The 16,016-nt window shown below is 41.7% G+C and overlaps 1 protein-coding gene across 1 annotated transcript in view; it reads right to left on the reverse strand.

Annotated features, from left to right (window-relative positions):
• Window positions 1-16,016, reverse strand: part of USP6NL (USP6 N-terminal like) — a 152,293-nt gene that overhangs the window by 41,972 nt on the left and 94,305 nt on the right. Inside the window, exons 5-6 of the mRNA XM_063134744.1 lie at window positions 14,082-14,121; window positions 10,026-10,106 (exon numbers count right to left, since the gene is read on the reverse strand). Coding sequence (XP_062990814.1) covers window positions 10,026-10,106; window positions 14,082-14,121 — 121 coding nt within the window. The remainder of the gene's footprint in view (window positions 1-10,025; window positions 10,107-14,081; window positions 14,122-16,016) is intronic.

A 16,016-nucleotide genomic window follows, 5' to 3' on the forward strand; every position in this document is an offset into this window, starting at 1 on the left:
GAAAAAAAGAAGTTGTGTATGCCAATCTCTTCTCCCCCACAGGTAGAAAACTGTTGTGAGGGTTGTGAAAGGGTTCTTGAGCAAAAATGGGGGGGGGGGGTTTAACTAGTATCTCCCCACCCACCACCTGGCACTCCTTTGCTCAATCTAGCAGCATCAAGCAGCTATTTTTCATTAAAAGATAATAATAACTGGGAGGCTGTACATGCAACATCTAGTTTGGCCCTGGAACTAGAGCTTCATTGCCCATGGGTGAAGATTTCAGTTGAGATATTCTCAAATGAATTACTTTTTGAAAGAAGCGATTAAACAAATCAATAAATGATTGCACACTTAATCTTCTGGCTCAAAATTATAATGTACAAATCAAATTAATTCATAAAGGATTTCACAGTTCTAAACCTTTAGCTGCTATGTCAAATACTGCATGGAAAATACTAGTGGCATATTTTGCAAGGTAGATCTGCAGTTCAATTCCATTACACACCATGACAGTTACGTTTAACCTTGCAGTGAAAATTAAATCCTTCAAAGTAATGTTATCTCCCACATCCATGCTCATAAGAATGAAAAGAAGAAGAAGAAAAACTTAAAAGTGCCAAATTATTGTAGATAATAAGTATCTGGCACTTTATATGATTATCACCTACCCTCAGTCACTTAAAATACAGCAACTGGGATATTTTTGGGTTTTTTAAATTCATATATACGGTGGGAACAGCTGTTAGCTTACTCAAAACCCGGGCTCAGTGGGGTCCTCCTCTACTACACCCTTAACATAATGTGAGATGTGGGTGCCCCACACAGATGCTTGTATTTATAGAAGCCAGAATTGTGATTCTCCTACTTCAACAAAGATGGAAGGGGAATTGGGATTTAGCCTTCACACATCTGGCATCCTTGTGGAACACTTGTATCATTGGTTCCATAATGAACATGGTGGATGGGACGAATGTGGCAAGACCCCTGCCCCTTAAACAAGAGTGTTTATTTATAGGCTGCATTTATAGGCTGCATTTTAGAAGAAACTCTCTTAGGAAAGTCCATTGCAGACTTTGGATTTTTTTTTTTTACTTGTTGTAATCTGTCAAAGAAGTGGTGGTACTAACATTCAAAGCCCTAAACAGCTTGAGGCCAGGTTATTTGAAGGAACGCCGTGGCCATATGTACCTGCCTGGACCTTAAGATCATCCACAGGGGTCCTTCTCCGTGAGCCCCTGCCATGGGAAGTGAGGCAGGTGGCTACTAGGAGGAGGGCTTTCCCTGCTGTGGCACCCCAGCTGTGGAATGAGCTCCCCAGAGAGGTCCGCCTGGCGCCTACACTGTATTCCTTCTGTCGCCAGCTGGAGACCTTTTTATTTGCTCAGTATTTTAACGCCTAATTTAACTTAAATTTAAACTTGCTGTTTTAATTCCGTATTTTAATCTATACCAAATTCTCCTGTGTGGTTTTATCCTGGTTGTGTTTTTTATATTGTATGTTGTACTTGCGTTTTTAGACTGTTGGTTGTTTTATTATGCTTTTCATGGTTTTAATTTTTGTGAGCCGCCCAGAGAGCTTCGGCTATTGGGCGGTATAAAAATGTAATAAAGAAAGAAAGAAAGAAAGAACATTAATTATTGGATGGATTAGAAATGTACTAAATAAATATATAGAATCTCTCTCTCTCTCTGTGTGTGTGTGCCTTAGTACCCCATTTGTAAAATGGGGACAGCACCTCACCAAGTGCTGTGAGGGTAAAGGGATAAGGGAACGATGTTACCTATCATGCACAAAACGTCCCAAAGAAAGTTTGAGTAAATGAATAGTTGTCTTCTGATGCAATTATAATTGATTAAGACAGACTGCCGTACCATGAAAACAGCTGCAACAGCAGCTGCAGTGCACCCTAGGCAGCAGGCTATTGGGCCTTGAGGGAATATGCCAGCTGCGAGCGTGGCAAATCCACTCCATTTACAGAGTACTGGATGAGACGATGCTGTTTCTTGGAAACAGCCACTCATGAAGTTATGAAAGGAGAAACCAATCAGGCTAAACTAGCATGCAGTAAAAGCAATATTACCGAACAAAGGGAGATGTAGATTTTCAACCACAAGAAAGTCGAGAAAGCAGACGAAATTGGATTCTGCCGTCTATAACTCATAAAGCACTTTTTACCCTGTGTTGGATTCCGATTTATTCATACTTCGAGCAGACCCGTTGGAATTAATGGCTTAAGTCCAATGGATTTCAATAAGTTCCTTTTAGTATGACTAATTTAAAAAGTGAAGTTGGAAAAGGACTGGCCAACAAGACCACATCACACCAGTCCTTTTCTAACTTCATGGGCTGCCAGTCCAGGTCCAGGCCCGATTCAAAGAGCTGGTATTAACATTTAAAGCTCTAAACGGCTTGGGGCCAGGCTATCTGAAGGAACACCTCCTCCCACATGTACCTGCCCAGACCCGAAGGGCATCCTCAGGGGTCCTTCTCCGTGAGCCCCTGCCAAAGGAAGTGAGGCAGGTGGCTAACAGGAGGAGGACCTTCTCTGCTGTGGCACCCCGGCTGTGGAATGATATATTCTTTCAGATGCCAGGTGAAGACCTTTTTATTCTCTCAGCATTTTTACAGTCTATAAATTTAATTTTAACTTTGCTGTTTTAAATTTGCCTTTTAAATTTATATTTCTGCACTGCTGCTTGTTTTATCCCGGTTGTGCTTTTGTATTGTATTTTATATCATGTTTTTTATACAGTTTGTTTTATATTTTGAATGGTTTTAATTGTTGTGAACCGCCCAGGGAGCTTCGGCTATTGGGCGGTATAAAAATGCAATAAATAAATAAATAAATAAATAAATACATTTATGACTTGTAGGTAGATGGAATAGTAGGAACTAATTTGGGGGTTCGATGCCACGAGTATGCTGATGACACCTTTCTATTTCTCCTTTCCATTTAAATCCAAAGAAGATATTTTAGTTCTAAATTGGTGTCTGATGTCAGTGATGGACTGGATGAGGGCAAACAAATTGAACCTTAACCCAGACAAGACAGAGGTGCTCCTGATCAGTCAAAAGGCAGATCAGGGAACAGGGATTCAACCCCTGTGGGATGGGTTTAAAATCCCTCTGAAGACTCAGGATCTCTGTTTGGGTGTACTGATGGACTTGGCCCAGAACCTGGATGCTCAGGTCTTGGCAATTGTTAGGAGTGTGTTTGCACAGCCGAGAGTAGTGCACCAAGTATGCTAATTTCTAGAGACATCTGCTCACAGTCACAAATGCCTTGGTTATATCCCATTTGGACTACTGTAATGCACTCAACATGGGGCTGCCTTTAACAACTGTTCAGAAACTTCAGCTGGTCCAAAATGCTACAGCCATACTGTTGACTTGGATTAGTTAGTTTTATTTATTTATTTAGAATATTTATATACCGCTCCCCATTATTTCAGAGCGGTGTACGAGACAAAATAAAAATAAAAGACAGAATAAAACACTTAAAATGAATTTTAAAAGAAGCAAATACAGAGACTCAAGTCTGCATATTAAGGAAAGGCTTCCTGGAATAAAGATGTTTTCAGGAGGTGCTGAAAGGAGTACAAGGTTGGAGCCTGCCTGACCAACAGAGGCAGGGAATTCCACAGGAGGGGAGCCACCACGCTGAAGGCTCTTTCCCTGGTGGATTCCAATCAGAGGATGGATCTATGTGGAACCACCAGGAGAAGGCCCTCGGATGACCTCAGTGACCAGGCAGGTTGGTAAGGGAGAAGGCGCTCTCTCAGGTATCCTGGTCCCAAGTTGTTTAGGGCTTTGTACACAAGTACAAGAACCTTAAACCTGGCCCGGTAGCAAATAGGCAGCCAGTGCAGTTCCCTCAGCATGGCTTTTCAGTTACAGAGAGCATGCAATTACCTTGTTACAATAAAGATATTGTAGAGCTGGAAAAAGGGCAATTAAAATGACCAAAGGGCTGGAGCATCTCCACTATGTTCAAAAAGGCCTTTGGCCTGTAGGTGGGTCTGTGCGTTGGGTGCTATCTTTATTCTGTAATTATTATGTTTTTATTGTACTTTAATGAGTTTAATGGTTTGAATTATTTAAATTGTTTCGTAAGCCACTTTGAGTGCCCTTTTCTTTGTAGAAAAGCAGAGCATAAATCAAATAAATACATAAGAAAATAAATGGAGGAACCTTATTATTGAATGCAGCGGTGTTTTTTTTAAAAAAAACATACTTTGAATGTTTTGAATTTTTGTGAACCGCCCAGAGAGCTCCAGCTATTGGGAGGTACAGAAATGTAATAAATAAATAAATAAATAAATAAATAAATAAAATAAAAAATGTTGAAACTAAAATATTAGAGGACATTCCATGTATACTCAAGGATGGTGCTGCCAAATCATAACTCCTTGCAAACATACTGGTAATCTTGTCAAACACATCTATTATATGTACATATTATATGTACAGTTGAAGAAAAAGTCATGTGAGAAACAGTAAAACTCTGGAATTGGCTGGAAAGCTCAGCCAAACCTCTTTCGAAACCAAGCTGAGGCGGGGAGGGGGGAATTCAAAAGAGAAAGGCCCATATTAAGAGGGAGAAATATGGATATATATTAATGAAAAGGTTCTGAATATATTGAAGAGCACTCTTAGGACAATGCTAGAGATCAAAAAGAAGCCTGCAGAACCTTGTTATATGATTTGCTAGACAAGCCTTCCCCAACCTGCCACCTCCCAGTTTCCCCAGCATTTGAGTCCATGGAGAATGCTGGCTGGGGATGATGACAGTTGTAGTCCAACACATATGGAGTGTGTCAGGTTGTCCTAGATTTTCCTGCCAAGCTTCTGTCACTTAGGTCTAATTGAGCATGTTCTTCATTACAGATAGCTGTTACAAGATTCTGGCTAAATATAACACATTGAACTGGATTAAGGATTCCCCATTGTCTGTTTCAGATTTCAGAGACAGAAAAAAAACATCTGATAAGCAGCCAAAAGAGAAGACAAATATCTTCTTTGAAGGATGACAAATCTTCTTTTGTAGCACTGGCTTAACTTATACAAGCGATTTTTTTTAAAAAAAAATCAGTCTTCATGAAAGGGAAGAGAGGTTTTTGAAGCACAATGTGGAAAAACAGTCAATATTTTCAGGAAGGTGTAGGATCAACTCCTCCTCCTCCTCATCTGTGTATCACTTCCAAGTGCTGAAAGCACTTCGCCTACATTTTCTACCTGTAACCCTTACAACACCCCTGGTATGGTCAATCAGTCTTCTTATCCCCTATATTAGCCACTGTGTGAACAGAGTGCTGAACTAGATGGACCCTCGGTCTGATCCAGCATGGATGTTCTTATGAGAGAGTCAGACGGCCCAAGATAGAAGCACACCACTGAAGATATTTGAATGTGAATAAAGAAAGTGGCATTTATCTTCAAGGCATCCTGAAAGTGATGTGTGCGATAAGTGATAAGGGAAAGTGATAAGGGAAGCTTTAATGCCCACAGTGACTGACAGTTTGATAGCTCTTACTTCATTACACGGCAAAATATAATTAAGATGCAGGTCAGAAGAGCTGTTAAGCAGCATATGGAGAAGCAGAAGTGTTGATACCTTATGGAAGAAGGGACCAAAGAAGAAAAGTTACAGGGGTTTGGCAGGGACGGGAATGAACTCGTATATCTGCTTCTACCATTTTATTTATGTTGGAATTTGCAAAGTGCTTTAAAATCTAAACTGTCCTTCTGTTCTCTACACTGCTATGGAGTTAACCCAATGGTTAATATCAGCCTTCCCCAACCTGGAACTCCTTCAATGTGTTTGGGCTAGAATAGCCATCACTCCCAGCCAACATGGGGCCTGTTCAGACAACACGCTAAGCCATGGTTAGGCCACTAACCCTTTTGCATAACATGGTTAATGAGCTTATTTAAACCATGGTTATGTAGTCAAGTGGATAGCAATGGTTCACACGACACGCTAAGCCACGATGTTTAGCTCAATATGCTTAACCACCATGATTTAGCACGTCATCTGAATAGGGTCATTGCCTTGCAGATGATGGGATTGTAATCTAACACATCTGGAAGGCAGCAGGCTGGGGAAGATTGGCCTTCTCTGTGACGGAACCCTGCCCTTAGAACTCTCTCCCAAAGGAAGCTCAGCTGGCTCCTTTGTTCAATTTTAGGTGGGCTGTTAGAAAAAAATGTTTTGTTCCGCATGGCTTTTCAGTATTTTTAATGTTTTACGTCTGAACTTTGTTTTTAAGATTCTCTCCTACTCTTAAATCTGCTGGTGATAATTTGTTTTAAATGGTTGTTTCAAAAATAGTTTTAATTATAAGTTGCCTTGGGGACCCTACTTGGGCCAAAAAGAGAACTCATATATTTATTTATTTTAAAAATTAAAAATTGAATACTAATTGTTGAGATTGAGAGCTGAAGCCAAGTTAGTGAGTGAGCAAGGGACTTCGCTAAAGTCACAAAAGGTATATATGGTCAGTTAAAAAACAAACCGCATTTCCCCAAAAGTTATAACATGTAAATTCTTATGGAAGTTTATTGAGTGTCGCTTTCTTCCACTCCTTACTTGCTATTTTACAGATTAGCTTTAACATCCTTAACCAGTATTTCTCTTCAAAACTTTAAAAAGAAAGACGATAGAAGAGAGCGAGGGGAGGCAAAACTGTCAAACATTTTCTATAATAAGGACCTCAAGATGGAAAGGGTCATATCACAAATTGGCAAAAGGTGCTTCATTCCGTAGGCTTTTTCACACGAAACTCGGCACACATACTGCTTAATAGAATGGCTGCTCTAACAGTAGATTAATTTTAAAATGCGATATTAAAACATGTATGTGCAACATGGCAATTGTGGTTTTGGGGGGGCACATTTTCTGCATGTTACGTAACAGCTTATGGAGAGTTAAGAAAAGGGAATTATTCGAGCTATAAGTACCCCCCCATGTTCCCCTAGATGGACATTGTTAAGTAAAGCAAATGGTCCAAGCCCTTTTCTTCTTATTATTCTTATTCTTATTATTTATTTATTTATTTATTTATTTATTTATTTATATAGCACCATCAGTGTACATGGTGCTGTACAGAGTAAAACAATAAAATAGCAAAACCCTGCCGCATAGGCTTACATTCTAATAAACTATTAAACTATTACCACCGCAGTCCAGGCCCTGGTTCTTTCCAGACTGGACTATTGCAACCTGTTTGTATACAGGGCTTCCCTTGAAGCAAATCCAACGCCTACAGGCTGTACAAAATGCAGCAGCCAGGTTGGTCAAGGGGCTCCCAAAGTGGTCTTCTATCACTTTGGTGCTTCAAGAGCTCCATTGGCTGCCGGTGGCTGCTAGGGTGCGCTACAAGGTCTTGTTGACCATGTATAAAGCCCTGCATTGCTTGGGTCCTGGATACCTGAGCACTCGCCTTTCTCCTGTGTCTCACCATTGGCAGACTCGCTCTCAGGAGCAGGGCGCCCTGATGGTCCCCCGCTACAAATTGGAATGTGCGGGGGCCAGGACTTTTTCCGTGGCTGGCCCCCGGTTATGGAATAATGTGCCACTGGAGATTAGACAGGCTCCCACTCTCAATTGCTTCAAACGCCTTTGCAAGGCATTTTTATTTTCACAAGAGTTTGGGGAGAGGGTAGTTTAAATTGGGGTTGAGGGCTTTTAATGGTTTGAGGGTGAGGGTTTTAATGGAATTGTCTTAATGTGGGTTGAGGGTTTTAATGGAATTGTTTTATATGTTATTGTAAAGCGCCTCGATGCCAGAAATGGTGAGGCGGCGCTATAAAAATGCTTTAAATAAATAAATAAATAAATAATAAACAAAGCTGAATCATCAGGATCACCCACACTTTGCAAACAGAAGAATCACCCAAATCAAAGTTCTGTAGAGCTCTCTGTCTGCCACATCATCATTTACTGCAGATTTTCAGCCAACATAAGAGAGTCCTCCTGTCCCTAGACCAGGGATGAGGATCCCCAGTGATAAGGGGTATTAAGGGCAATTTAAATACCCTACATGGAATTGCGCTATGCTTTTGCAGGCATGAGAGCGGATGCACTGAGGCTTACTTCTGAGAAGTCTTGCTTAGAATTGGCGTGTTTTTTGTGTGTTTGATAGGAAAACGTCCAAACTGGTATGAATTGCATTTATCCTTGGCCCAGTCCCACTGCTGGAGTGCAGTCCTATGCCAGTTTCATGTCTGTGTGAATGAAGACGCAGGGCAACACACCACACCTCTGAGGGAGACGACACTCAGAAAAGGGCATCTGCAGAAGATCGTAAGAATGTTGGCAGGTTGGTGGAGCAGGTGCTATTTCAAGTGTGTGTGTGTCTGCGCATGATATAAATACATATTCCCCTATTCTCTCTTTGACCTTGTGCTGAAATCATGCAGGGGGGGGAGGCAGAATATCAGGACTCTTCCCCACAACAAGAGTAAAAGCACAAAAAAGCAGAAAAGGTTTTGAAGAGCTATCTGGAGGACATAGATAGGGTTCTTTATGTTGTAACCCAGGGCTGCAGAACCTCTTGCAGCCTGTGGGCTGAATTCATTTTTGGGGAAGCTTTTAGGAGGTGCATATCCAGTGGTGGGTGGAGTCAAAGGTGTAAAGGGCGAGGTTCTTTAAAAAGGTGTAAAGAACTGCGTCCAGTTCTGGGCTCCACAATTCAAGAAGGACAGAGACAAGCTGGAGCATGTTCAGAGGAGGGCAACCGGGATGATCAGGGGTCTGGAAACAAAGCCCTATGAAGAGAGACTGAAAGAACTGGGCATGTTTAGCCTGGAGAAGAGAAGATTGAGGGGAGACATGATAGCACTCTTCAAATGCTTAAAAGGTTGTCACACAGAGGAGGGCCAGGATCTCTTCTCGATCCTCCCAGAGTGCAGGACACAGAATAAGGGGCTCAAGTTAAAGGAAGCCAGATTGCAGCTGGACATCAGGAAAAACTTCCTGACTGTTAGAGCAGTACGACAATGGAATCAGTTACCTAGGGAGGTTGTGGGCGCTCCCACACTAGAGGCCTTCAAGAGGCAGCTGGACAACCATCTGTCAGGGATGCTTTAGGGTGGATTCCTGCATTGAGGAGGGGGTTGGACTCAATGGCCTTGTAGGCCCCTTCCACCTCTGCTATTCTATGATTCTATGAGGCCAAAAACACCAGCATATTTTAGCGTAAATTTCTTAGTGCCTATTATTATTGCTGTTGTTGTTGTTGTTGTTGTTGCATTTATATCCCACCTTTTTTCCTCCAAGGAACCCAAGATGGCGTACATAATCCTCCTCCTCTCCACTTTATCCTCACAACAACAACCCTGTGAGGTGGGTTGGGCTCAGAGTCTGTGACTGGCCCCAAGTCAACCAGTGGGTTTCTATGACCGAGTGGGGGACTAGAACCCGGATCCCCCAACTCCCAGTCTGACACTCTAGCCACCACACCACGCGTTAGGAAAGGCATTCAATCTACACAAAGCCATTCTGAAGGCAGCACCGGAGAGGGGCAGAAGATCCTACCCGTCACCATCTTTCCAAAGTAGCTCGCTAACAGCTTCCCCCTCTCTGTGCACCAAAGTTTCTAGAGCTCTGGAAGTTCAAGCAAATCTTTCTACTTGTCATTAAGTGAGAAAACCTCTGGAGGGGTTGTAAGCAGCAGAACACACTTGGAGTGGTTTGTGAGTAGGAAAAAGAGTAAGCTAAATGTTGTACCTGAAGATTTGGGGGGGGGGAATCCTTTCACTGAACCTCCATGAGTTTCTACTTAGACACACCAGGTCCATTCCTATTGCACAATTAGAAATCAGTATTTCCTGAGCAATTATACCTCTGAAGCTGAACTGCCAATGTAACGCAGCTCTTGGAAACTACCTGAAAGCCAGGTTCTTTGTACATTTGTTGCTTAAAATGAATACTATAACGAATGCTATGGTAATAGAAAAATGGACGCTTGACACTACAGCACCCAAATTAATGCCGCTGCATTGAGTAAAAGCAAAGGCCTGTGAAAACATTCAACGTTACCTTTTCAGTGTTTTTGTATTTCTCCCAGCTTTTCAACATCTTCAGCCATTTTGTAGTTCTTTCAATTTCAAGCTGCTTTTGCTGAAATAAAATTAGAGCCCATTATTCTGTTCACTCCATTTGCACCAAAGAATTTTTAGACATTTTCAAGCATTTAGGAACAGACACAGCAATACCTTTAAGTTCACAAAAATGTTGGTAAGTATTTTAACTCAAATGGAAATTGTAAAGCTGGCCATAAGGAATTCTTCTTTTCTGTTTCAACATGATGCCTTTTCAGGGGTCTGGCCAATACAAATGGGTTAAAGCAAGGCTGGACCACTTGCAACCTTCCAGACATTTTAGCTGAAAACTCCCACAATCCCTCACTATTGGCTAGGCTGGCTAGGTTGATGGGACTGCTCAGCCAAAACATCCAGAAGGGCCATAAGTTGCCTTCCACTACTAAGAGAATACAAATGAGTTCAGAGAAAAAGTACTTTACCATATTAATTTAGGTCTGCTCATGCATCTACAGTGAACCAGAATTTTAACTGATCCAAAAGGACTGTAGGGCAGAAAATGTATTACCTTTCAAACGCCTTCGGAAGACATACATTTTTATACAGGCTTTCCCTGGTTTTTAATGTAGCTGGTTTTATATTGCCTTTTTAACTTTTTATGTTTTAAATTTATACCTGTTATATTTTATGGTTTTTAATTGTGCACTGCCCAGAGAGCTTTGGCAGATGGGCAGTATAAAAATGTAATAAATAATTAAATAAAATCCAACAGGGCTTGCTCCCTCATTCTGCACAGCCTTTCCATTGGGAAAGACAAGATGGGGTGAGAGAGCATTGGACTTGGCTTCTTAAAACCATGCGGAGTGCCTCTAGGCAGCAGAAAACAACGGAGTGTGCTCCCGCCTGACGTCTTTCCTAAGGGAAAGGCCAGCGATAGTGGGGCCCGACAGGGGTGGCGATGACCACAATTTTGGCTTAGCTGGGTAGACCAGCCAAACAATGCACAGCCTTGCACATTTCCTTCTGGAGAACACATACCATCACTCTATAATAGGGGTGGGCAAGACGCAACCTGCCACAGCTGTTTGTGTGACCCCTCCAGTCCCGGCCACCACGGAAGGCCCAGCAATTCTGCTTGGAAACAAGTCATGCGCTCACCACATGCTTTGTCTCCCCAGAATCACAGATTCTACAGAGAAACAGGATGCACAGAGATGCCTTGCTTCTCTGCAGAACAGGGCTCCTGGCAGCAGACTGTCTGGAGGAGCCTTGTTTCCCAAGAAAATCGCTGGGAGTATGATGGTGGTGGCAACTTCCATCAGCTGCTCTTCTTCTTCTTTTATGTTATGAACAATTACTATGAATGGATATGCTTTTATTTCAAGTTCTTTCCTTTTTTCCTCTTTTGTTGCTTTTTTCCTTAACTCTTTTCTGTTTTTTTAAATTATTATTATTATTATTATTATTATTATTAGCAGCAGCAGCAGCAGCAGCAGCAGCAACAGCAGCCAGTGATGGGGGAAGAGTGTGGCCCCCGCAGGATTCAAAGGGGCCAATGTGGAACCCCACTTCCCAGAATGAAATAAAGTAGACCGCCCCCTACACTATAGGCTGGGACATCACAACTCTAGAAATCATGGTATGGACCACACAGTTCTCCTCTGAGCCTGCTGATTTCAGAAATATTGCCTAAAGGAAATAGTTTGACTGTACACAAGTCTTAAACTAACTCCCATGTAACAATTTCCAGATTCTAGTAGCACCAATAAAAATTTAAAAAGATTATACACATTGCTCTTCTGCCACACCCGTAGAAGATGTGCAATTTAGTTTAAATGCCACTGTACATGCCTAATCACAGATTGCACTGCTAGGTAACTGATAGTAAGCGATAGAGACTAAGGTTATTGCAAGAAAGACATCATTACAGTAATTTTAGAGCACTTCACAACACAGTAATAGAGGAGAACCATTGTGCAGACTATAATCTTTTCTTCTTCTGAGAAATTGCTATGGAAAGTTCATCAAGCTCAATACTAACAATGTCCACCCAACTAGAAACTTCTGCAAAGGTGTGTAATAAGTGTCTTATCTGAAGCCCTACAATTTTCTGGCAACTTTGCATTATGTTAAGAACAGACACTTGCCACTAATGCATTCTTGTGACTCTCAGAGAAATCAGCAGATAAGCACACACTTGACTTCCATAAGAGAATGTGTTTAGCAGTAATGTAATTTGGTGGCAGTTTTCTTCCCTAATTAGTTGATTGTACCCTAAATTCTGGATAACAATATATGAATCTAAGTTTCTAACACAACATTTCCCCAAATATTTGATTCCAGGAAAGTTTTCTGGCTTAAAACTTCACTTCACACACATTTTGGTGTGTGTTTTCTCAATCTTCTAGTCTCTTATATATTAAAGGAGTAGTAAAAAGAGCTTCAAAATCTCTGCATAAGAACATAACTTTTCAGAGGCATTTAAGAGAGCAACTCAAACTAGGCAGAGACCTAAGTGGAATTTAAAGAGGCTTAGTTGAGTGGAAGCTCTGCAAACAACCACAGAGGGAACCTGAGTTGCTCTTCCACCTTTCCAGACTAGCAGGGATCAGCATCAACTTGGCAAGTGACCTTTGAGTTGATCCCAGAAGCGTTAACAGCTCTGTGGGAAGTATATAAGCTGCCTTCTTCGGACAGTCAGTGCCAGATAATCATCAAGATCAACGATGGTTGGAAAACACCTTTCTGCATCTGAGTGATGAGGTACTTCTGTTTCTTCACAAGAGAAACTAGGACCCAAGGAATGGGTCTAATGGGCGTATCTAAAGAAATACGGCTAAATCTGCCTCACAGCAGCCACAGTTACAGCTCAACCAAGTGTAATGCATCATGTCAGCTGTGACTTGCGCGCAGGGTGGAATTTGCTGACAGAAGTGGGCCTCAAGCTCACCAGAGTTTGGCCAAACCCACACTCAGATTGGATGACATGAATGAGTCTCATTGTGCACAGCTTGCAGCCAAAAGGAGACTGAATGGGGCCGTCAGCTGCAGTCCTGCCTACACTTCATGATGTGGCTGTTGCATGGTGTCGTGTAACTCTTCACCTCTTTGCTCAGGAACAAAATCCTCTCTGATCACCCACAAAATTATATACTTCAGCCTTCCAGCTACTGACTGTCCCTTACCTCCCTTGGTTCAATGCCTAACAGGCCCCATATGTGCTGACCCACTTAGATGTTGACTAAATGGGTCTTCCGTGAAGGAGAGGCCTTTTCACATGATACCCTTTTGGGATATCCCTCTGACGGTACATGTGAAGAAACAACCGAAGAACGTCTTTCCTAACCGCTTATGGATGACTTTGTAGACTGAAGTATTCTGGAAACCGGACTGCAGTCAACGGGCTGGTTTGAGAATCAGAATGGATGGACCTCCCCATTCACAAAGGAGAATCAGGCTTAGGAATCAACCAGTGAAAAATCTTGTTATCAAAAGAGAGTGGGGTGTCCTAAAACTCACTCTGTCTCAGTGCTTTTCTGAGCTGAGAAAGCAACTGATGAACTATCAGCTAATATCCCACAGCTCACATAGAGATTCAGGGTAAGGGTTGCAGGTAAGTAAAGCCCATGTTTCAGGCTCAATCTCCGGCACCTCCAGGTAGCCCAGGAAAGACTCCATGCTGAAATTCTAGAGAGCTGCCAATCACGACTGTAGACAATCCTGAGCTGGATAAACCAATGGACTGACTCAGTCTAAGGCAACTTCCTACATCCCAGGTTCAATACTCAGCATCTTTTGTTAAAGGATCTTAGGTGGAAGGGCTAAGAATGACCTCTGTCTTGAGGCGATGGAGAGCTGCTGTGAGTTAGAACAGAGAGAGCAGCACTAGGCTAGACAGACCATGTTCTGGCTCAGTGTAAAGCAACTCTACCTGTTTAATGGTCTGCCATATAAGAACTTAACAGAGCTACACCTGCTTAGCTTCTGTAGTGGTACAACACTGAGTGTTCCCAGAACATTCACTGAAGATTGACACGAGAGATGGACAACTTACCCTCTCCGATGCTGCATCATAGTCAGGTAACTCTTCTTGGCTAAAAAGAAAAGAGGAAATCAAGACTATGACTTTGGTTTAATTAGAACACACTGACATTTCCTAACAGATCAAATGGGGAGAGCTAAGCCACAGACGCTGAAGAAGTAGTTGTACAACATTATGGCACAATGATATATAAATTTATTTATTTATTTATTACATTTCTATACCGCCCAATAGCCGAAGCTCTCTGGGTGGTTCACAAAAATTAAAACCATAATAAAACAACCAACATGTTAAAAGCACAATTACAAAATACAGTATAAAAAGCACAACCAGTTTGATCAGACCACTGGCCCATCTAGCCTAGCATTCTGTTCACACAGTGGCCAACCAGCTATCCTCAGGAAACCCACAAGTAGGACATGTCAACACCCTCCTATCCATGTTCCCCAGCAATTGATGTACATAGGCATACTGCCTCTGAGGCTGGAGGTAGCACATAGCCATCAGGAATAGTAGCCATTGTTAGCATTCTCCCCCATGAATTTATCTAACCCCTTTTAAAGCCGTCCAAATTAGTGGTCTTCTCTACGTCTTAGGGTAGTGAATTCCATAGTTTAAGTATGTGCTGTGTGAAGAAGGCGTTCTCTTTATCTGTCCCGAATTTCCTGCCACTCAGTTTCATGGTCTGACCCCAGTTTCAGCATTTTGAGAGAGAGAGAGAGAGAGAGAGAGGTGTCTCCCTATCCTCATTCTCCACACCATGCATACCATGCACCCACCTTCTCTACACCATGCATAACTTCAACAAGGTTACTTCACTGTGTGCCTTCTGACTAAAGAACTGAGATTTTATCTCATACTAAACCTACTGTATTGCTAACTGGCTCCAACACAGTAAAGCTAAATATTGTAACAGCAGTCCTCAAGTGAGCCTATCCACCACCACTACCATTTTGTTGTGCATCTTGTAATAAATCTAAGGCTCTTAGCATCGACAAAGAATCTTGTTAAAGGACAAGTGTGGTTAAGAGCATGTGGGTGGGTTTACATAAACAAAGTAGTTGAGGTGGTAATTAAATAGCGCTAACATTATTAGGGCAAGTTTATAAGAGCTATATCATGATTTAATGAAATAATTAAACATCTGCTACAGGCTACTAAAAGTCTGAATTGCACTTACTCGGGAAGCATTTAGATTTATAGCTATTACAGATATGCAGATGCTTTCAGTTTAGACCACTCCATTTAGAGTGAGATACTATTTGAAATATGCAAAGCAGTTCTTCCGTTTCTCGTTTCTCCGGCCTTATGTTTACTTGTTTCCACATCAGTTCATGCCCTTTTAAAAAATTCCACATGAGAATTTGTACTTATTTTTGATCGCATTTCTTATGTTTTTGTATGCAATTTTACCTGATACACATTTTTTTGGCAAGCATTTTGCCCTAGTATATGCTATAAACATTGTTTGTTCAGAGTACCGCACCACAAAATACTGGATTGATTCAGAAAGGGCACACTTGGTTATGTTCCCAACAAAATCTGAACAAAGAAAATTCTTCCCCTATCTCTACCCTTGGCTGAACCTTGAGAGGCACAAATAAGGCTCAGGCCAGTACTTCACTCCTCAAACTTTGCACTACTCTCAACACTTGCTTTATGCTGGACTGTGAACACAGCTCAAACGAGGTCTACCATCACACACCTTCAGATTTAAAACTCCCCCAAATCGTTAAAAGAAAGGTCCAACATTACTTATTTGGGCTTATATGTTACACTATCCCTGAAATTTTGTGCATACCCAGCTGTAAAGTTAAAGGTTCATTTTTAATACCCCACTCTTTATACGTGTGTCCGCACAGAAGCACATACACAGCCACCAATTCTTGCCTAAATGAAAAAGTTTTATTTTTGTTTTGTCAAGATACATTTAAATACATATCATCA

Source organism: Elgaria multicarinata, chromosome 9 (genome assembly GCF_023053635.1).
Source record: "Elgaria multicarinata webbii isolate HBS135686 ecotype San Diego chromosome 9, rElgMul1.1.pri, whole genome shotgun sequence".
In the NCBI taxonomy this organism is placed as follows: domain Eukaryota; kingdom Metazoa; phylum Chordata; class Lepidosauria; order Squamata; family Anguidae; genus Elgaria; species Elgaria multicarinata.